Source organism: Megalobrama amblycephala, linkage group LG16 (assembly GCF_018812025.1).
Source record: "Megalobrama amblycephala isolate DHTTF-2021 linkage group LG16, ASM1881202v1, whole genome shotgun sequence".
Taxonomy (NCBI): domain Eukaryota; kingdom Metazoa; phylum Chordata; class Actinopteri; order Cypriniformes; family Xenocyprididae; genus Megalobrama; species Megalobrama amblycephala.
Window position 1 is genome coordinate 12,659,731 of NC_063059.1, and position 22,575 is coordinate 12,682,305.

General features: G+C 36.7%; 1 protein-coding gene across 1 annotated transcript in view; it reads right to left on the reverse strand.

The window, feature by feature from the left end:
• Window positions 1-22,575, reverse strand: part of frem2b (FRAS1 related extracellular matrix 2b) — a 95,441-nt gene that overhangs the window by 38,420 nt on the left and 34,446 nt on the right. Inside the window, 4 exon segments of the mRNA XM_048161110.1 lie at window positions 1,009-1,260; window positions 2,415-2,540; window positions 5,877-6,107; window positions 9,535-9,681. Coding sequence (XP_048017067.1) covers window positions 1,009-1,260; window positions 2,415-2,540; window positions 5,877-6,107; window positions 9,535-9,681 — 756 coding nt within the window.

Below are 22,575 nucleotides of genomic sequence, written 5' to 3' on the forward strand. Positions count from 1 at the left end.
CTCATTTCTAAATGTTCTATAGTTGCATCTATAATAGATGAAATTTTCTATACACTCTCATGTTGCTCACCTAATGTCAGTTCCAAAAGTCTGACAATTTAAAGATAATTCCCATTGTATGAAAAAGAAAATATGCACGTTTAGATGATAGTGAGTGGATGATAACATAATTTATTTTTTTTATTTTTTTTTTCATTTTAAATATTTAAATTCAAACATTTAAATTCAAATATTCATAATTAAATTAAAATTTCCCTACAATTTTTTTTTTCCAAGCACAGCTTTACTCTGAAATGTTCAGACAGGCTCTTTCAAGCACCATAAAGAAAAAAACAAACCCAAAACACCATATTGGAATAATAACTATCTCTCTACAGACAAAATAATCAATTCTCCCCACTTTAAGACGAGGCTGCACCATTCTTTGCTTTCATACTTCAGGAATTATGGCTGGAAAATCGTTTCAAGGTTTGCTGTGGTGTTCAATAAATCCTATGAATTTAGATTAAACATTCAGTGTGATCTTGCCTTCAAATGTCTGTGCTAGATCGCTACGGGACTGTGTTAAAACAAAGCCTCCCACAGCTTCCCACACTGCTGCCTCAAATGGAAGCACCTGTCAAGAAAATGTTTTCAACCTGCAAGTACCCCAAAGATTTAAAAGAATAGTTTGTTTTATAAGATGCCCAGCTAAAAAAAAACTTCAGAGAGCTCATAAATATTTTAAGATTATTTAAAAATGCTCCAGTCTTTGTGTGCATTGCTTAAACAGTGCAAAACACTACTGATTAAGTGAAATCCCACTCAAAATGTCCTGCAACTGTTACAAACTCTTGCGAGTATATTTTCCATGTACTGCAGAACTTAATCCCAATAGATAATTTGTTTATTTTTTAAATGCCTCTGATCATGATCCTCAAACTATGCTCTCTTGGCGAAACAGTATTGCGAAACTGAAATATAAACAGCAAGCATGCCAAACACATCCAACACAGTGAAGTATCTCACCATCATCTGCATCAGGCAGGATGATCACTCTGGTGGTGGGGAACTCCTGACCCAGACGGCCACCCATGGGCATGCTAAGAGTGACATTAAAGCTTTCCTCTGCCTCGTAGAGTGAGTCATCGATGACGACCACACGGCAGTGCTTCTCAGTCTCGCCCTTATCGAAACGCAGCACGCTGTGGTGTTCCTCGGGTCGGGAAATGTAGTCAGAATAGGAAAGCACAGTAGTGGGAACAGTGCCCTTGGCTGTACCTGCACGCGAGAGGATAAAGGGAAGATTTGAGCATTCAGACTCACAGGTTTAGTCAGGAATAAACGCCACTTTAAAGTCTAAACATGTAGTTGAAGAAATCTGATGAGCTTGAAAGTTCACGAAATTTGATTTGGTTAGAAAGGAATGGAAATACCTTTAAAGGTGCCCTAGAATCAAAATTTGAATTTACGTTGGCATAGTTAAATAACAAGAGTTCAGTACATGGAAAAGACATACAGTGAGTTTCAAACCCAATTGCTTCCTCCTTCTTATGTAAATCTCATTTGTTTAAAAGACTTCCGTAAAACACACGGATCTCAACATAACACCGACTGTTACGTAACAGTCGGGATCATTAATATGTATGACCCCAATATTTGCATATGCCAGCCCATTCGACGCATTAGACAAGGAAATGCAGTATTAACGTCTGGATCTGTGCACAGACAAGGTAAGCCAGCAAGAACAACAGCGAAAATGGCAGATGGAGCAATAATAACTGACATGATCCATGATAGCATGATATTTTTAGTGATATTTGTAAATTGTCTTTCTAAATGTTTCATTAGCATGTTGCTAATGTACTGTTAAATGAGGTTAAAGTTACCATCGTTTCTTACTGTATTCACGGAGACAAGAGCCGTCGCTATTTTCATTTTTAAACATGTGCAGTCTGTATAATTCATAAACACAACTTCATTCTTTATAAATCTCTCCAACAGTGTAGCATTAGCCGTTAGCCACGGAGCATAGCCTCAAACTCATACAGAATCAAACGTAAACATCAAAATAAACACTTTACTCACATAATTCGAAGCATGCATACAGCATGCATGACGGACATCTTGTAAAGATCCATTTGAGGGTTATATTAGCTGTGTGAACTTTGTAAATGCACTGTAATATAGTCGAGAGCTCGTGTGGCAGGGAGCACGCGAATTAAAGGGGCGGCACGCTGCCAAAATCAGTGTATAGTTAATGATGCCCCAAAATAGGCGGTTAAAAAAATTAATTAAAAAAAATCTATGGGGTATTTTGAGCTGAAACTTCACAGACACATTCAGGGGACACCTTAGACTTATATTACATCTTGTGAAAAAGCATTCTTGGGCACCTTTAAGTTAAATTTAATTGAGCTCCAGTTATAATTCACCTTGTTGTGTGAAGCAGACCACCATTAGCTCTTGACTGACATCTCCAGATCTTCGCACAGGAATCAGAAGTTCTCCAATATCTTCCTCAATTGAGTATGTTGCCAACGGGATGAACACTGTGGATTCTAAGGCAAAAAGCAATCATCATATTGTTTAATACAAATTCGCATAAAATAACTTTATAGACAAAGAAAGAAAAGAGTTACTGAAATCATCATTCTGACTTGTCAAAGCTTGACATGTATGTCCTCAAACAGACACCAAAGTTTCTAACCTTCTAAAAATGTATGTGTAACTTTAGTTTCTGTATTTTTAATGTGGGATTGATTTCCCACAGCTGCTGTCAAAAGGTTCAGAATTTTATAATAATTTGACAGACCCAAGATAAGTAATTGTAGTGGGAGAGATACAAATAAAAACTCTTCATCAGAAGAGTTGGGAATGGATAAAACAATAACAGGAATATGAGTAGCACTGAAAAAAAAAAAAAACCACAGAAGACAGCATGAAAGTTAATACTATGGTGTATTTGTGGGTTAAAAACTTTTGGCAACTTCACGGTCACCATTTCAAATAAATTAATCCCCTTTATCCGTATAAGACTTGACTTTCAGGGAGTATTGGAACAATGGCTGAACAGCTCTCTAAGGACACATACTGGGTTTTCTTTCAGAAAAAGACATTAAAAACTTGATTATGCTTTGTTCAAATCTGCATGAAGCTTTCTTTGCACTTAGAGGCAGAAGATAATTAAATGAGATTTAACCTTTCAGACTGTGGCTTTAAGTTGCTTTTATGTCCTTGTGCAAGGGAATAACACAGGCTTATCACTGTAATTTATAAATGTCAAATGAGCGTTATGTACCCTGCTCCATCACTCCATTTCCAACTATGTGATGTTATCCTCTTAATTAAACACTGATATAAAGATTGAGAAGATCGAATCTTGATCTCTGATGTTAATGTTACTTAAAAAGGAGCATATAATATATATATATATATATATATATATATATATATATATATATATATATATATATATATTAGGGCTGTCAAAATAACGCGTTCATTTCGATTAATTAATCTGAGAAAAAATAACACGTTAAAAAAATAACGCAGATTAATCCATTCCGTATTGACCTTTAAACCTGGAGCCGTTCTAGCCACCATTCGACGGTTCACACCAGACGCGACTTGCGCGAATAAAACGCGCTATTCACGCGTAGTTGGACGCTTGGACATTTTGAGTTTACTCGCTTCATTCGCTCGTGAAATTCACTTCACAACAGACGCGGGGGCTCTCCCGCTCCTTTATGTGTTTCGCGCGCATCACGCGTTACGCGCGTCAAACGCCCGAAGGCTACATTTATTTAATTAAAAATACAGTAAAAACAGTAATATTGTGAAATATTATTACAATTTAAAATAACTGTTTTCTATTTGAATATATTTCACAAAGTAATTTATTCCTGTGATGGCAAAGCTGAATTTTCAGCATCATTACTCCAGTCTTCAGTGTCACATGATCCTTCAGAAATCATTCTAATATGCTGATCTGCTGCTCAAGAAACATTTTATGTGTACAATTGTACAAAATATTTGTGTACAATATTTTTTTTCAGGATTATTTGATGAATAGAAAGTTCAAAAGAACAGTGTTTATCTGAAATCTAATCTTTTGTAACATTATAAATGTCTTTACTGCCACTTTTGATTGATTTAATGCATCCTTGCTGAATAAAAGCATTCATTTCTTTCAATTTCTTTTCAAAAAATTAAAAATAAAAATTCTTACTGACCCCAAACTTTTGAACGGTAGTGTATAATGCTACAGAAGCTTTGTATTTCAGATAAATGCTGTTCTTTTGAACTTTCTATTCATCAAGGAATCCTGAAAAAAAAAGTACACAACTGTTTTCAACATTGAAAATAATCATAAATGTTTATTGAGCAGCAAATCAGCATATTAGAATGATTTCTGAAGGATCATGTGACACTGAAGACTGGAGTAACGATGCTGAAAATTCACCTTTGCATCACAGGAATAAATTACTTTGTCAAATATATTTAAATAGTACATAGTTATTTTAAATTGTAATAATATTTCACAATATTACTGTTTTTTACTGTATTTTTAATTAAATAAATGTAGCCTTGGTGAGCAGACGAAACTTCTTTTAAAAACATTAAAAATCTTAGTGGTTCCAAACTTTTGGACTGTACTGTATATATATATATATATATATATATATATATATATATATATATATATATATGTATATATATAACATTATTACAAGCTTGCTGTTGTGAATCAGGTAAGGAAGTAAGGAGATAGTTTTGAACACTGGCTGGTTATGTACTTGCTCAAAAATTGATTTTGGATCATTTTTAATCAAAAAAAGTTACAGACTGCAGCTTTACTTAACATTATTTTATTCATCCATTACATTGAAAAGACCTTTTGAAGGATATTGGTTAGCTTATGCCCTTTTTGAACACTTGAGCTTAACTAAGACTTGAGTGTCTGTAGAATGTTTACGCGGTTGCTGTGTCGAACTTGATTTATGTCTCTTGGCTGTTGATGACTAGTGCATCTTTGAGCCTATTTTCAGGATGAGTAAAATACTTAAATACTGTTAAAAAGACTTTTACTCCTACCATCAAACAATACCATATGATACAATATCCACAACAACCATGGTAACACTATGTCAAAAAAAAAGAAAAGAAAAAGGAAACATAATACTATGGTTCTTTTGTTAATTTTTGTAAGTGCACAAGATATTTTAGGGAAATCAAGTGTGAGAGTCACCATCTTAAGAAAAGTAGTGTAAGTATAAGATCAATGGAGAAAGCTCATTCAGTGAGATAAGAGAACAAAGGGACTGCTCCTGGTAAATCAGCCATATATCCTGCCATAAGAGGCTTGGCTGCTCTGTTTTGATGAGAAGGAACCAGGATGTTATTCAGATGTTCTGGAGATATTATGCTATGATTAATGTACAGAGGGGTGACAGCTGTGATGTCTGCCCCCACTGACACTCCTTCCCCACATTTTTTCCCTTATTTTTTGCCTGGTCGGATTGTTTGTCTCATACACAAATTATTGCATTGCCTTCAAGTTACACTCAGTCAGCATATTAAATATAACGTGTAATATTTCTAATTTCATTAATTCATTGTACTATTAATATAAACTTACCATGTTTACTGTCTTAATACATAAGCCTATCATTGTTGCAGGTGATAGACTAAACACATAACAACCTATGTTAGACCAAACATAGTTCATGTTAAATCAACATTTCTAATGACTGGCTAAAGTTTGAGATTGTTTGTTTAAAGTTGAAATTTGTTTGAAATAGTCTGGCTTTTGAACCCCCATACTGATCTTTGTTGCTACATTAAACCATTCTCAGCACCTGGAACCCTTTTTTTTTGTGTGTGTGTGAGCTCACCATCTCCAGGGTCAACAATTTCCACTGTTGCTGCCTCTGGGAACTCCAGTGCTCCCATGACAGGCTCTGACAGGACAATCTGGAAGGTCTCAGACTGCTCGTACAGGCTGTCCAACAAGATGCGCACCTTCCAGGTAGCAGTGGTCTGACCTGGGTTAAACTGGACTTGTTTCTGGGCCTTTCCTCGGAAATCTTTGTCCTTTTCAGCCGTACCATCTTTGGTGCCGATACCTTAAGAATATAAGAGTAAATAACCTTTAAATAAGGCACATACATTTAAGCATTTAGTATTTTAGAACAACAGTGGATTAAATGGTAGATTAGATGCTAGATTAAAGGAAAACAAAGTTCAAAAATATAAAATATATGTGTAAGATTTATATTCATTTTATTTTTTTAATTAATTATATTATGTACTAATTAATTGATAATATTTATTATTTGATTTAATTAAATAATTAAATATTATTTGATTAAGTATTTTTTTATTTTTTTAATATGTATCCATTTTTTAGAAGTCTTTTTAGGCTTGTTTTTGGCTGAGATTTTTTTGGAGTTATACAAACAAATAAACAAACAAACAAAAAAAAGATAAAATATTTTTCAGTGCTGTGGAGTACTAAGAAAATAATGTTTTACAGATGCACTTTTGACAAAAACGTGACAAAATGTTTATATCACCTCTTCTGTGTTTCTATAAATGACAGCAAAGGTTTGTTAACAGCCAATGTAGAGAAGATGCAGCATGTGTGACGCAACTATTCTGTAATAAAAGCTTCAAAGAGAGCGGTGTTTAGGTCTTTGGAAAGAGACTCAAAACTCAGAAGGCTAGTCCATCAACATCCCTCAGAAGATCAGATGCTCATCCTAGCCTGACAGTCCCGCTGGTGGATCTCTGTCCATTTGGGTTTTTACAGTTCCAGGAGCTTCATAGCAGGTGCGCCAGGTGGGCATTGTCAGCTAGTGAGCAACTGTGTGGAAAGGAGTCCCTGATAACAACAATAACTTTGCAACACAGAAATCTCAAAGGTCGCCAACAAAATAAGAGATATTAATATAACCCAGAAATAAAGAAATTCTGCCAGGGGAAAGGCCAGACTGGAAAGGTTACGATGGAAACATAATGATGAGCTTTGGCAAAGGAGGAGAAATTGAGCTGCCAAAAGAAGAAAGACTACTTTGAAGCAAATTTAGAAAGAAACGCTTTGATATTAAGGTACATCACACAAAAAAAAGGAGGGGTCCTGTCATGTCCTGCCTGCGTATGTGCCAGCATAAAATGCAATTATTCATAGAACATCAGTCCTTGAAGAGAAACTGAGGGAGACAGTGAAAAATCTAAATAATAATTGAATAAAAATCATCATTTCAAAGACTTCCTCATCTCCTCACTTCAATACAGCAAGGTCTCTGATCCAGGCCCAGCGAGTGGCAGATGAACAGCAGGACTGCAGCCTGTCTTACCATGAAGCTCTGGACTGGAACCGAGGTGAGCTGTGAAATGGTGGTCAAGCTCAGCATGTGGATGGAATATTCATCTATGTGATGAGAACTTGTGGAGGTCTGTCAGTGTGATCCTGCAGGTCTCACGCAGAGGTCTAAGCCTTGTTTTCACAGTCTTTTCTATGCCAGTTTTGTTTTGGCCAGAGGAAAACCTGATGTTGTTTGTCACATCTGACCTTTTTTTGTTGGGGACACTTCATATTCAGCAGTATTACTGATTTGACTGCACTGACAGTGACTGTTGGGAGGAGAACTGAACTGAGCTGGACGATGATATCACTGTTTTCTTCAGAGCTGCTTTATAGCTGAATTTAACTCATTCCATAATTGATGAACTTTACACATTGAACAGAACGGAATCAATACTGAACTGACTTCAGCCGAAAAACAAAACTATTTTCTTTTAAGATCTGCTTTATTGCTTTATTATTGATCATTTTTTACCTTTTTATCACTGTAACGCTGATTTGAAACATTCTGTATTGTATAAAGCGTTATATAAATAAAGCTGGCTTGACTTGATTTTGCAGCTCATGCAAATTCAAAACTAGATCCTAAACTATTTTAGGCTTAGAATAAAAATATTATCAAATATATCAAATATATCAAAGATAATATTAATACCTGCAGAAATATGGGAAATTGTTGCTGTCATAATTTAAATATTTTAACAATATTTTGTCACTTTTTATGCCATTTTGGTTCATTGATTTAAAAAAACCTAAATTTTTTCTCAAATTCATGAAATGCTGACAGCATTCTTTGTTCTCCAAGAATTCTTGAATTTTAGATACACATATCTGACAACATCCTTGGTGAATAAAAATATTACTTCCTTTCTTTCAAAAAAGAAAAATATTACTCACCCCAAACTTTTGAACGGTAGTAAATGTACAGTCCGGCAATAAATGAATGCAAAAATAAACCCTTACATGGTGATCAGAACCACACCACAAAGCTGAATGTACATTATTCCACTTATTACACTGTTACTTACCAAAATAAATAAATAGTGATTTTACTTTTCAATATTAATAGGCAGTAATGTAAAGCTGTAGTCCATATTCTGCATAAAACAGCAAATGTTAATACATTATATTGTCAAAAGTATTGGGACACCCCTCTAAATCATTGAATTCAAGTGTTCCAATCACTTCCATGGCCACAGGTGTATAAAATCAAGCACCTAGGCATGCAGACTGCTTCTACAAACATTTGTGAAAGAATGGGTCGCTCTCAGGAGCTCAGTGAATTCAAGCGTGGTACCGTGATAGGTTGCCACCTGTGCAATAAGTCCATTCGTGAAATTTCCTCACTATATTCCACAGTCAACAGTCAACCTCCAAACTTCGTGTGGCCTTCAGATTAGCTCAAGAACAGTGCATAGAGAGCTTCATGGAATGGGTTTCCATGGCCGGGCAGCTGCATCCAAGCCTTACATCACCACGTGCAATGAAAAGCGTCGGATGCAGTGGTGTAAAGCACGCCGCCACTGGACTCTAGAGCAGTGGAGACGTGTTCTCTGGAGTGACGAATCACGCTTCTCTTCTCACGATGGACGAGTCTGGGTTTGGCGGTTGCCAGGAGAATGGTACTTACCTGCATTGTGCCAAGTGTAACGTTTGGTGGAGGGGGATTATGGTTTGGGGTTGTTTTTCAGGGGTTGGGCTTGGCCCCTTAGTTCCAGTGAAAGGAACTCTTAATGCTTCAGCATACCAAGATATTTTGGACAATTTCATGCTTGCAAAGCAAGGTCCATAAAGACATGGATGAGAGAGTTTTGAAGTGAATGTACGTTTTTTTTTTTTTTTAATTATTGTTAATTGAGGAAACTCAACTCTGCCCTTTGGGAACCAGCAACGAAGAGATATGTGGGTGGGTGATCTTAAAACCAAGTCAGAAAAACAAGTATTATCATTGTGTATGTGGGCGGCAGCGTAGCCATGCCTAGATGCACACCAAGTAACCAAATCTGATGACATGAGGAGCAACATCTACAGAGGTTCAAAGAGCCCAAAATAATGATGTTATAAAGAGACTACTATCAGCAAATTAGAGGTCACAGTTATTTAACACAACAGAGAGGCTTTTTTCTTTATAAAATCTTATCAGTAGTGCATGATGGGAAATTAAGTACTCTCTTAACATCACTTACTAACAAATGAGGTCTCGCCAAGGTAACCTCTGCGTCTCAAGACCACCTCCAGAAACTTAGTCTCTTCATCCACCTGGTAGTACTCTTTCTCCAGGGAGATCCAAGCCCAGTTTAGCCGGAAATGTTGGTTCTTCAGCTTGTTGCCCCCTACAGAACGAACAGAAGAAACATATTGAACATACAATCAGGTAAGGATTAATATCAAAGGTGCAGTAATGATTTGGAAAAGATTAATTTTACATAAGGGTATGAATTGTTTTCTGTGCACTGCTTGTACAAATAAGTACAAACGTACAAAAGTTAGACTTAACTCTATCCTTTTTTGTTAGAAGTACACAAAGGCTTTCTCTTTGAAGTAATAGCTTTAATATGGCCCACTGAGGTTTAATGGAGCTGAATCCTCCAATTCATACAGGGTACCTTATTCATCTCAACGAGAACAGTGTGATATCAGTCAAACTCTCTGATGCAGCAGTAAGGGAAAGCGCAGGTTTAATTGCATCGTTTCTAATTAAAATAAAAAAGGTTTGTCTGCTTTCTATCTGTGTTAGTCTGTTTTATCGTCAGCGTTTGAAGTGCGATTCAAAGTGAGGGCTCGCTCCTGGAGGGCATTCCCTACCAGTTACAATCTGCACACAAAGACAGCCACACACACAGACATCAAACACACACAAAAACATGTCTTTCTTTCCCATGTAGGAATGCAAATAAATGGAAAAATGTAATGTCTAGCTCATCTATGTTAAATTTAAATATGCATAATTCAGACACAATTATGTAAATTCAGGATGTGGCTTAATAAAATAAAAATTGGAATTCTGTGGCTTTGACCGTCTGTAAGCGTTGTGCACAAAATATACACAACAAAATAACTACATATAATATAGACACATATACAAACGCAATATGTCTACAGTAGTCAATCTATGTTAAATTAAATATTTATAATTCAGATAGAATTATGTAAATACAAGATATTGTTTAATAAAATAAAAAATGGAACTTATCTGTAACCATTTTGTGCAAAAAAACTGGGACACAGCTGTTATACAAAATAAGTATTATACATTATATAAATAGTTTTTAAAAAAAAAAATTATAATAATAGTGATTAAATATTTAAATAGTTTAAATTAAAAAATTAAACATGACAAATAATAATTATTCATGAAAAATAATTCAATCATGACAACCTCAAAAGATTTTTCGAGGTTTTTCGATACCCATCACGCATGGTAAAGGATATGACAATGTTAATGTATTTGGTCTTGGCGGAATAGATCTGCTATGCTGCAGCTGAATTGCTGCTACTGTAGATTATTGCTGTTGTTGTAGATTATTTCTGCTGCTGCAAAGCAAGTACAGGAACTTGCTATTACCAATACATACGCCAACACGCTGCTGCGAGTAAGACATAGTACTGCTGCACAAATAGCATATATCAATAACCCATAGCAGATCTATACAGGTGGAGCTGGGGAAGGTGGAGGGTTTTAGAGGAACTCTGAAGCGCTCATTGGCTAGATAAGTGACATGGACCAATCAGCTTGTGCCAAGTAGTTAATGCTGTAATTATCATCAGCTTGTGTTAAGGACCTGCCTGCGCCATCTAGAGTTTCATGACTAAACAACATGTATTAAAAGATTTAACATCAAATCAACAGATTATGGCCAACATTACTATTTTAAAGGGGGAGGAGAGATGCATTTATTACTAGATATTTTTCATACTAAGTTAATTTTATGTTACATAATAGTCTATCTCACATAGACCTTATAGAAAAACAGGGGAATTGTGCCTGTAGTAGAAGAACAACAAAGTTCCCTGTAATTGTGGAATTTGCCAGAAAAAGCCCTAAGAAGTTCTGCCTAATTTCCTGTTTCAATTCGGAAATGGAAAATTGTGAGTCTTACACACACACACACACACACACACACACACACAAAAAAACATTCTTAGTATAACAAATAGAAAGATTGGTCTGTCTGACGGACCTGTCCAATCAGCATTTGGCATAGTTTGTAGAGTCCAGCCCAGCTGGCATTTTAAGAGAGAATAAGAGATAGAGAGGAAGTAAGCAAGAGAGAGAGAGACTTCAATCTATAAGTCTGTTCTGTTCTGGCTTCTTTGTACTGAGCTATCAGTAGACTGTGGCTTTGTTTGCTTTTGGCAACACTACACAGGCTGTACCCATCCTGCACACTCCTCCTCTCCTTCCTCCTCTGTCCAGTTGTCACGCTCTGCAAACCCATCACGTCCAACTATCCCCCTTCCCCTTTCATGCAAAGGGCGAGAAGCACAAAGTCTGGATGTTTTATAAATGTGCGTGCGTGTAAAGCTTGCTAGTAGCACCTGTTAAGAGCTTTTCATGTATTTTTACACCTATAATTCTAAAAACTAAAAAAAAAAAAAAAAAAAAAATCCCATCAATCCAAATATCTAGCATGGCCACTGAGGAAGTTGCACAAAAGAAAATGCTAAAGCACTACAGCACAGACAAACATCCTCTTAAAGTGTATCGCCTCTGATGTTTCATGTTCTAACCTTGACAAATATGGATCAACAGCTACAGTAGTAGAGACACTTTGCCAATTCATTTGAAGGATTTGTGAGAACCTGCTTTTATGAAACGTAACAAGCGAAGAAAGAGTCTTCAAAGCTGCAAGAGAACGAGCTCGATGAAGTCCTGTCAGAGTGAAGAAATTAACCGAAAATGACAGAAGATTCAGATCTGAGCTGAAGTACCTGGCTCATCTTCAAAGTCCGACATTTTGCAGAATAATTGGCTGTGTCAACATGCTTTTGATGAAAGAGAATTCAAGATTCGCAGAATACAAAGATTTTTGGACTTCACCGAAGACTGCTCTCTGTGACAGCGAATAAACAGGATTCACTTTACCTTTGAGGAAAGATGTGAGGTGAAATTTCATTCTGTTCATTCAAAGTATCAACTCTAAATGATTCTCATCCTCCTCAGTGTAAAAACTGAGAAATCAAAGGGACCTTTGGTTGCACAAAATGACCTTTGTATGGGAGTTGATTTTGTGTGTGGGTGAGATCAAATAGCTCATGTGCCAAAGGAAGTTTTATTGAGATAAACATTCAATAGTGTCTGTCAACTTGATAAAACAAAGAAAATCCAACAAGTTCATTCACTTGACTTTATCTCCAAGAACCTTTCAAAGAGCATTTTCCAGAGGCAATTCATACAAAAGCCTACCACATGGGTTTCCCACAGAAAGACCAGCTCAAGCTTTGATTTCAATGCGCATATACGCACATATTTTAAATGCAATATGATAAGTCATGTTCAACCAACAAATGGTAGGCCTAGCATTGTTCTAGATCCGGCCCATAGTTCAGGTATTAGAGGTGAGGTTGTGTTTCAGCAGGATAAACCGACTTCAAAGAATTCAAGGAAAACCTTCCCAGTTAATCTATAACTGTAGGTTAAGATTGCTGAGCAGGGGTTTCGTTAACACCAATGTTTTCTCAAGGTCCTGCTTTCTAAGGTCACAGTCTAGCGCATTTTCCAAACCCCCTCTGCAAAGACACTACTTTGAAAAACAACCTAAAATGTATTTTTCTAATTTCTTTGATGATATGCTGGTTGCTGCAGGCAATATGTTACGGAAACTAAACTATTATTAATTATTTATAATTTAAAACAATTTTTTAAGCAAGAACATTCTTTATCACCTCTTAAAAAACACATGGACAATAAGTGCTGACATTTAATCATTACATATTTTGTAAGAGGAATATAATAACATATCTAATGACTTTACTCAAGTCAAAAATCAATCTGAATATAGTGGATTCCTTCGTATTGTAATGTACATGTAAGTGAAATGGATTATCAAAAAATAAAAATAAAAAATGTAGGCGACTTGGTTCATCCATTGGTTGTTAATTGGATGCAAGCAGATCTGAATGTGTGCCAGCGGTCAAAAAAAGGGGTGGAGTTTAAAGTTATTGCATAAGTCTGGCATTAATTAAGAATTACTAGCTCAAAATGTATAAAAAGAAACCTATGTATGGAAGAACAATAAGATGCATAGGGTGAACTACCAGTTCATGAACAAGCCCATTACTTTAGACATTACAGAAATTATGATGTCACTGACAATTAATGCTCTGGGCAGAGCAAATATAGATTTAGTAGTTACTACAGTCCTAACATAGCATGTCCTGTCTCTCACCACAAGATAATAAGCATGACATCGGCTTTTGATGGACAGATTTGTTATGAATGAGACCGGAGGCTCCGCTCAGCCTGAGCTGTGCCAACTCTGTGTCCCCTGTCTCCTCCATAAGCACTGACTGAGCCTGCAGACTACCCTTATTTGGTCACTGAGGAGAGCGAGGGGCCCACAATGCCCACCATCATTCTCCCTCCATCAGACAAACCTGCCTGTTAGGCATCACTGCTGAACACTGACTTGTCTGTGCCTAAATTAAGGACCAGCTTGGAGCAAAATGGAAAGTCTATTGTAGGGTGACCACCATCAAACAAACCAAATGTGCGACGATTACTAAGTTTTTGTGGGACAATGTGGGACATGTTACATGTTAAAAATCTTACCGATCCCAAACTTTTCAACGGTAGTATATATATATATACAGCACAAGTGTTTTAATATTGATAATAATAAATATTTCTTAAGCACCAAATCATCATATTAGAATGATTTCTGAAGGATCATGTGACTGAGAACTGGACAAATTATGCTAAAAATTCAGATTTGCCATCACAGGAATACAATTACACTTTGAAATATATGAAAATAGAAAACAATTATAAGTTATAACAAGAAAGTTATATTAAATTGAAATAATATTTAATTTTTTACTGCATTTTGATCAAATATATGCAGCCTTGGTGAGCATCCTTCTTTCAAAAATACTAAAAAAAAAAAAATTTACTGATCCCAAACTTTTGATATTTATAAATAAAAAGTAAAATAAAATAGAATAACAGAAGCCACTCTCATTTGTCAAATTCTCTTGTTCATCTTTCTTTTGTTTGCGAAGTTGCAGGCCAAGGCCAACACTAAAACACAACCTGAAGCTGTTATATAATGTCTATCTAACTTAATAAAAACATTTGTATTCTGCCTTTCAGCTGATAAAAATACTTTGTTCTTTAGTCCCTTCCAAATAACACCATTACATCACAATGTAACATAACGTCTTTATTTTACATGTAATTTAAATTCAACATCACTGACCCTAAAGGCAGCAGGCATTGTACAGATAACTATTTATTGAAACAGTTCTGACCAAGTCCAACTCAGCTCCACATTTCGATTGACAGCCGTCACAACCTACTAGTGACCATGTTTACTCCTTTCTTTTCAACCATTGGATAGGATTTTAAAAAAACGACTGTTGTATTTGTGTAAGGCGGGATGTTACTTTTGTCAAAGCGCTGTTAAATATAGATGAAAAACTACACAGCAAAAAGAATAAATAAAATGCTTTCTTAAAAAGGCAAAAGAACGCATGCACGTTTTCCTAATATGATCATTAAAAACCAACAGACTGATGAAAATGCGGTACATTTTCTCAATATGCGATGTGCGGGACAAGGATTGAAAATGCTGTGCGGTACAACACAAGCGGGACGGGTGGTTGAAAATGCTGTGCGGTACAACACAAAGCGGGACGGGTGGTCACCCTAATCTATTGCTACTGGATGCAAGAAAGGTCCCAATTTTCCAGGGTTTTGTTTGATAAACACGAGGTTAATGTGTTTTACAACTTTTATTGATTTTGCTTTTTTTACTATTTTCGTGTGATTACAAATAGTCTTTCAAAGGTTCGGGGTCAATAAGATTTTCTTAAAATGTAAAAAAAAAAAAAAAAAAAAAAAGCCTAATCAAGATTTAATTTCAAAACACTGTTTCATGAAGCTTCGAAGCTTTACGAATCTTGTGTTTCAAATCAGTTGTTCGAGCGCATATCAAACTGCCAAAGTCATGTGAACCATTGAAATTTCGAAGCGTTTCGAAACACTTATGACGTAACGAAGCCTCGTTTACTGAAATCATGTGACCTTGGCAGTTTGATTTGCGCTCCGAACCACTGATTCGAAACAAAAGATTCGTAAAGCTTCGACGCTTCATGAAGCAGTGTTTTGAAATCGCCCATCACTATTATTGAAAGTTATTTTGTTTTGTTTTTTGGCTCACAAAAAGTATTCTCATCACTTCATAACATTAAAGGATTAGTCCACTTTTAAATACACTTTTCCTGATAAATTTACTCACCCCCATGTCATCCAAGATGTTCATGTCTTTCTTTCGTCAGTCGAAAAGAAATGAAGGTTTTTGAGGAAAACATTCCAGGATTATTCTCCTTACAGTGGATTTCAATGGCTACCAACAGATTGAAGGTCAAAATTACAGTTTCAGTGCAGCTTCAAGGGCTTTCACGATGGCTAATAAGGGTCTTAACAGCGAATCGATGAATTTTCGAAAAAAATACAACCGTTTATGCTTTTAAACAAAGTGCCTTGAACGTACTTTCCGTTTCCGCATTCTTGCAGCTTCTACTTACGGAACGAACGCGGCGCCAGTTTCGTTTTTTTCCGTAACTTGAATAGGGAAGGCGTAGGACATTCAGCGTAAGCGTTATGAAGAATGCGGAAGCAGAAAGTACATTCAAGGCGATATTTTGTTTATAAAGCATAAACGGTTGTATTTTTTTCGAAAATGACCGATCGATTCGCTAGATAAGACCCTTATTACTCATCTGGTATCGTTTAAAGTCCTTGAAGCTGCACTGAAACTGTAATTTTGACCTTCAACCTGTTGGTAGCCATTGAAATCCACTGTAAGGAGAATAATCCTGGAACGTTTTCCTCAAAAACCTTCATTTCTTTTCGACTGAAGAGAGAAAGACATGAACATCTTGGATGACATGGGGGTGAGTAAATTTATCAGGAAAAGTGTATATAAAAGTGGACTAATCCTTTAAGGTTGAACCACTGTATTCACATGAACTGTTTTAAATGTGTCTTTAGTAGCTTTCTGGGCATTGAAAGTGTTAATTGTCTTGTTGTCAATGCAGGTCTCACTGAGCCATCGAATTTTATCAACAATATCTTAATTTGTGTTCTGAAGACGAACGAAGGTCTTACAGGTGTGGAACGACATGAGGGTGAGTAATTAATGACAGATTTTTCATTTTTAGGTGAGCTAACCCTTTAAATGAAATAAATGTTATATTGAATTGTTGTTAAATTTAATAATTATTTTAAAAAATGAAAAATAAAAGTGGGTCTTTTCCTCTGGAGAAAAACATACAAGACAAATTCCAGTGTAGGAGCAACAAATGAGATATTAAATAGATCTAATTTGTAATTTTTACAAAGGCATAAAGAAAACGTCACACTTTCTCTGTCATTTATTTATTTTTTTAATCTCATTCAGCCTTTTTGATTCCACATTGCAAGGCAGAGTTGTTGTGGAAACCATTCTGATGCTCACTTCCTGGGTCACAAAAGCAGGATTCTCATGAACTCTTGTGAGGAGGAGCTGCCTGGAATTCATTGAAGTCAGCGCTGCTAATTTACGTGTGTCTTAAGGAGACAGGGAGTGAGAAATAAAGTGTGTTAGCAACTAAAGGTCAAACTGAACCTTGGGAGTTGCACCATGCTTTAGTGACTGCACTTGCAATCACCGCTGAGGTCAGTTCTCTCACACACCTGCTTAAGTCCCCTGCCAACCCAACCCCCCATACACACACTGACAGAGGACTCTGAGAAGTGCCAGAAAATACATTGCTTGTCTTTTCATTGCAAAATGCCTTTCACTATGCACTTTTCCAAATGGAAAAAGGACAAGCTAAGAGAATGTAGAAGCTTCTAAGAGCACTAAATCCTGTGACAGTGCAGGATGACGGAGACTTCATGTTGTCAATAAAACGAGATGGCCTTCCACCAAACCTGTCAGTAAAAGCTTCTCACCCATAAAGCCTGTCTGCAGATGTCTCTCACCTCTCAGCTCTCCAGAGATGTTGGTTGTGCAAGGTGTTTTAACACTCTTTGAACATTTTAAAGTGCACTTCCTTCATTTAGCACATCGCATTCGTATTGTGGTCTTGGCTGTGCACGCACTCTGCTATCACACCAGGCAGGGGGATTTTATGAAGGTCAGTGTTCCCTATATGCCTGGAAAACACTGGCACACAAAAACTAAATCCTGTAATTTAGAGTCTAATCCTATTAGCACTAGTTCATTCACACAAGTTCATGATAGACTCTGAACCAAAAGCATAAACCTGTACCTCTCTCAGGTATTTATGGGCCAAACTAGATTTTAATATTTTAAAATAACTAATGTAATTCTTACATATGTATATGTTAACCTTTTACCATATGTCTTGGAGTATCGCAACAATATCGTATCATGAGTTCAGTATCGTGATATGTATCGAATCGTGACATGAGGGTATCCTTACACCCTAAATGAAGTCTGGAGTAATGATTTGCCATCACAAGAATACATTTGAAAAGCTATAATAGAAAACAGTTATTTTAAATCTTTTTACTTTTTAATTAAATAAATCCAGCTTTGTCAGCATAAGAGACTTCTTTTAATACTCAGCATCTTACCGACCCCAAAACTTTTTTACTTTTGAATGGTAGTATTAAACTTTAAAAGATGTTGGAGCTGATTTTTATACCATTTCGAATGTCACAAAATGAAAAGCTATTTAAAGGTTCTCCTCATCCAAAACTATAAACTACGTGGAAGAAACATTCTCTCTCTTCCCTGTGATCTCCTTTAAAGGCAGAGAAAGGCGGAATGTCATTCCAAAGCACCAAGGTCGGGTCTTATCCTTGACCGCTGCTCATTAAAAAAAGAGGATTAGAGCGTAGACTTGGATGGACACAAGATTATTTAACAGTGCTTTCTTTCACTGCTTTTTGATTGAATAGCCTGCTCTGAAACAGTTTCTTGAGGATCAAGCGAGTGTTTGAATACAAGTAAGCGATAGTAGGTGTAATCCACATTATTGAGCCTGTTCTAATGTAAACTCTCCTCCCCCTAAAAAGTTCAGTTTCAGGAAAGATAACATAACCTCTCCAGACTAATACAATCCTTTTCATTTTCTATGGCAAGGAAAGAAATAGCAATTAATAGCAAAAATACATTCCCAATCCCTGTGTTTTTTGGAAAGCGGACATCATTGTTTTCATAACTCGCTGTAATGCCACTGTCGATCCACTGACTGGCTAATGGAAAACTGAAGCAGAAAAAGAATAAGGGAATTATCAGGCAGTCAGTACAGGCGGTTCATGATGAGAGACTTCAAAAATGACTTTGTAAGCTATTATATCCATAGGAAAGTCTTCTCCACCCACTGAGTGGTTTAATTACCACCTTTGTTGTAATGTTGAGATCAAGAATTCATGGTGGCACTGGAAGCAACAACAAAGTGTAGTCTTTTAGCATGGCAAAACCTCTAGTGTGCACACATAAAGGTCACTGACGATTAAATATTGAAAGTAGCAATTATGCGCAGCCTCCGAGCACTCAAAAAGAACATCTCTACTGAGCTGACATTAATCAAACGTTTCAGAAATACTGAGCTGATACTGGCACGCCAAATGCACTTAAAAAAATGTTTAACATGGACATTTTAGCAGGTTGCCATTCTAGCCAATTAAGGAAGAGAGTGTCTGACTAAGCAGAGGCCAGAATAATAGACTTCCATAGAAAAAATAAATCAAATTGTGGTGCAGCGTTCTCTTTGAATCAAAGAATTGACTTGAAGAGAAATTGTAATCCTCTTGTAATTCATATATGAATTTCTTTAAATTTCAATTCGTTTTAACTCTCAATTGCAATTTAACATCTTGTTTGCTATCCCAATTTAAATTGTTGCAATGCCACTGACAACATTCCGCTAAAGTAAAAGATTTGTAATTACTTAAAGGGTTAGTTCATCCAAAAATGAAAATTCTGTCATTTATTACTTACCCTTGTGCCGTTCCACACCCGTAAGACCTTCGTTAATCTTCGGAACACAAATTAAGATATTTTAGTTGAAATCCAATGGCTCCGTGAGGCCTCCATAGGGAGCAATGACATTTCCTCTCTCAAGATCCATAAAGGTACTAAAAACATATAAAGGTACTAAAAACATATTTAAATCAGTTCATGTGAGTGCAGTGGTTCAATATTAATATTATAAAGCGACAAGAATATTTTTGGAGCGCCAAAAAAAAAAAAAAAAAATGACTCATTTAGTGAAGGCCGATTTCAAAACACTGCTTCAGGAAGCATTAGAGCACAAATGAATCAGTGTATCGAATCTGCTGTTCGGAGCGCCAAAGTCACGTGATTTCAGCCGTTGACAGTTTGACACGCGATCTGAATCATGATTCGATACACTGATTCATTTGTGCTCCGATTCTTCCTGAAGCAGTGTTTTGAAATCGGCCATCACTATATAAGTCGTTATTTTGTGTTTTTTGGCGCACCAAAAGTATTCTCGTCGCTTTATAATATTAATATTAAACCACTGTACTCACATGAACCGGTTTAAATACGTTTTTAGTACCTTTATGGATCTTGAGAGAGGAAATGTCATTGCTCCCTAAGGAGGCCTCACGGAGCCATCGGATTTCAACTAAAATATCTTAATTTGTGTTCCAAAGATTAACGAAGGTCTTACAGGTGTGGAACGGCATGAGGGTGAGTAATAAATTACAGAAATTTCATTTTTGGGTGAACTAACCCTTTAAATGATGCATGGTAGCATGTCATTTCAAGTGGACAAGTTTGGCAAAGTCTAGACTAACATGTCAACTGGCTGAAAAGAGCATTATATACCAAACTTAGAAAAGCAGTAGTGCGTTTCTCCTTACTGCTGAACCAGTGAAAATCTCAATGACTTGAAGTGGAGGCGGTGAAGGGGCCAGAGAGAGAACACTGAAAGCAGAAAGGAAAAAACAACACAGGCATATAACGATTCAGGATGAGAGGGACGTGACAATGAGAGAGGGACTGTGGATTTTCTTGACCCCTCAATGCCCAGTGTTTGCTGGCTCATCAGGCAGAATAATGGCTGCTTGTTTGCTGAATGGCTTCAGCGCAAGGACACGGCGAGTAAAAGCTGGGCCCCCTGACTGTCGAGCTTCATGCTAATAGCTCTCAGGTTGTTTGTGGCGAGCCTATTCTCCCCTCTGGGAGAGTTCCAACTGAGCTGCCTCTTTTGGAAGGACATGTTTGAACAGCATTAGTCACTTGTTACTTTTTTTGAGTGGCTTGCCACAAATCTTTTCTCAAAAAGAGGGATCTCTACTGCAAATTCGAGCAGAGAGAGAATGCCAATTTGCGCTGCCTGAAACAACTGCATTCGACCTGTCAAAAGGATAACATGGGGAGTTAATGGAAAAAGACTGCCTATGGTGACGTTTCTCTTTAACTAGCTACTGAAAAGCAGCATATGATGTAAGAATAAATTTTGGGAAGATAAAAACAGAACACTTCAAAAACAAAGATTTTGAAGTTCTCTTTAGAAGAAAGTCTGTGTTGTGGAAGTGATTAAAAGGAGAAACATTTGATTCAAGATTCTATTGCATAACATGTAGGAGATGAAAAAGATGAAAAATAACAGTGCATAGCATACTGGGCTAGAAGCTGGGCTGCCTGAAATCAATTGGGTAGTGGGAGATTGTGCTTTTCATAAGATACTGTATACTACAGTTCAAAAGTTTTGGATTAAGAATCTTTAATTCAGCAAGGATTAGGGGTGAGATTAAAGTGTGACGAGATTTCAGAAAAGCAGTCTCATGATATTGCCATGATGGAGCGTGAGGGTGAAATTAGGACAGAAGGATAGAATATGTCACCGCTACATTTACATTAAGCCTTCACTGTCGTTTTGATTTTTATAAAAATATAAACCATTTAATTCAGTTGGATAGCGGTTGTTTCAATAAACATAGCAATAAATGTCTTTTAGACTTCGCGTTTAGCACCGCCGCTCCCTATTCACAGAGTACTTGCGATCGCGAAATCGAAAGCAAAAGGAAAACGTGAGTGCGCAATTTCAATACTCCGCATTTTGAAAGCGGCTCCCTGATGCATGCAAATATCTCTCAATATGAAAGCTATCTTAGGCTGAGTTGTGTAGTTGTAGCTCTGTATCATACTTATAAAACTAGAATGTACATTTCCTGAAGAAAAATGTGAGTGGTGCTTGCAGGGGCAAAACTCAGCACTGGTCAGATGCTACAGTGTTCTGCATTATTGCAAGAGAGCCAGTCACCATGTCTGTAAGCTGTTGTGGAGCTGGGATATTCATGTGTTGTATGGTTGCTAGGGTTCTCTAAGTGGTTGCTAGGGTGTGGCTACACAGTTACCATGGTGATACTTCTCACCTGAAACAAAAGAGCCCATCCCCATGTCTATATGATGGTGTGGTGCTGAGATATGGCTTATTCGTGTGTTTTGAAGGTTGCTAGGGTAATCTATATGGTTGCTATGGTGTGCTTATACAGTTTATGGGATGATATTTAAATATTATTTGCCAGTCTGAGTCAAAAAAGCCCAACTCCACGTTTCTACAATACAGTGGTGCTGAAATATGGCTTGTTCATTTTTTTATGTTTCATGTTAGTATAGGGTTGCTAGGGTACTCTTAATGGTTGCTAGGGCATGGCTAGAGAGTTAGTAGGGTTAAAACTAATAGACTGGAAAAAGATATCAAAAGAGCCAAACTCATGTCTCTATAATGCTCTGATTCATTTATATCCCTCTCATCTATTTTTTTTAATGGAAGTCTATGGGGTGGTTGCTAGGGTGCTCTAAGTGGTTGCTAGGGTGTGGCTATGAAATTTTAGGTTATTACTTATTGGCTGCTTGATAAGATAAGTCAAATGAGAGAGAAATAAAGAGAGAAAAAAAGGGCTCCTCAGGTCCTGCGAGTGTGCGTGTGTGTGTGTGTGTGTGTGTGTGTGTGTGTGTGTGTGTGTGTGTGTGTGTGTGTGTGTGTGTGTGTAAGTGACAGTTGAGATTCAC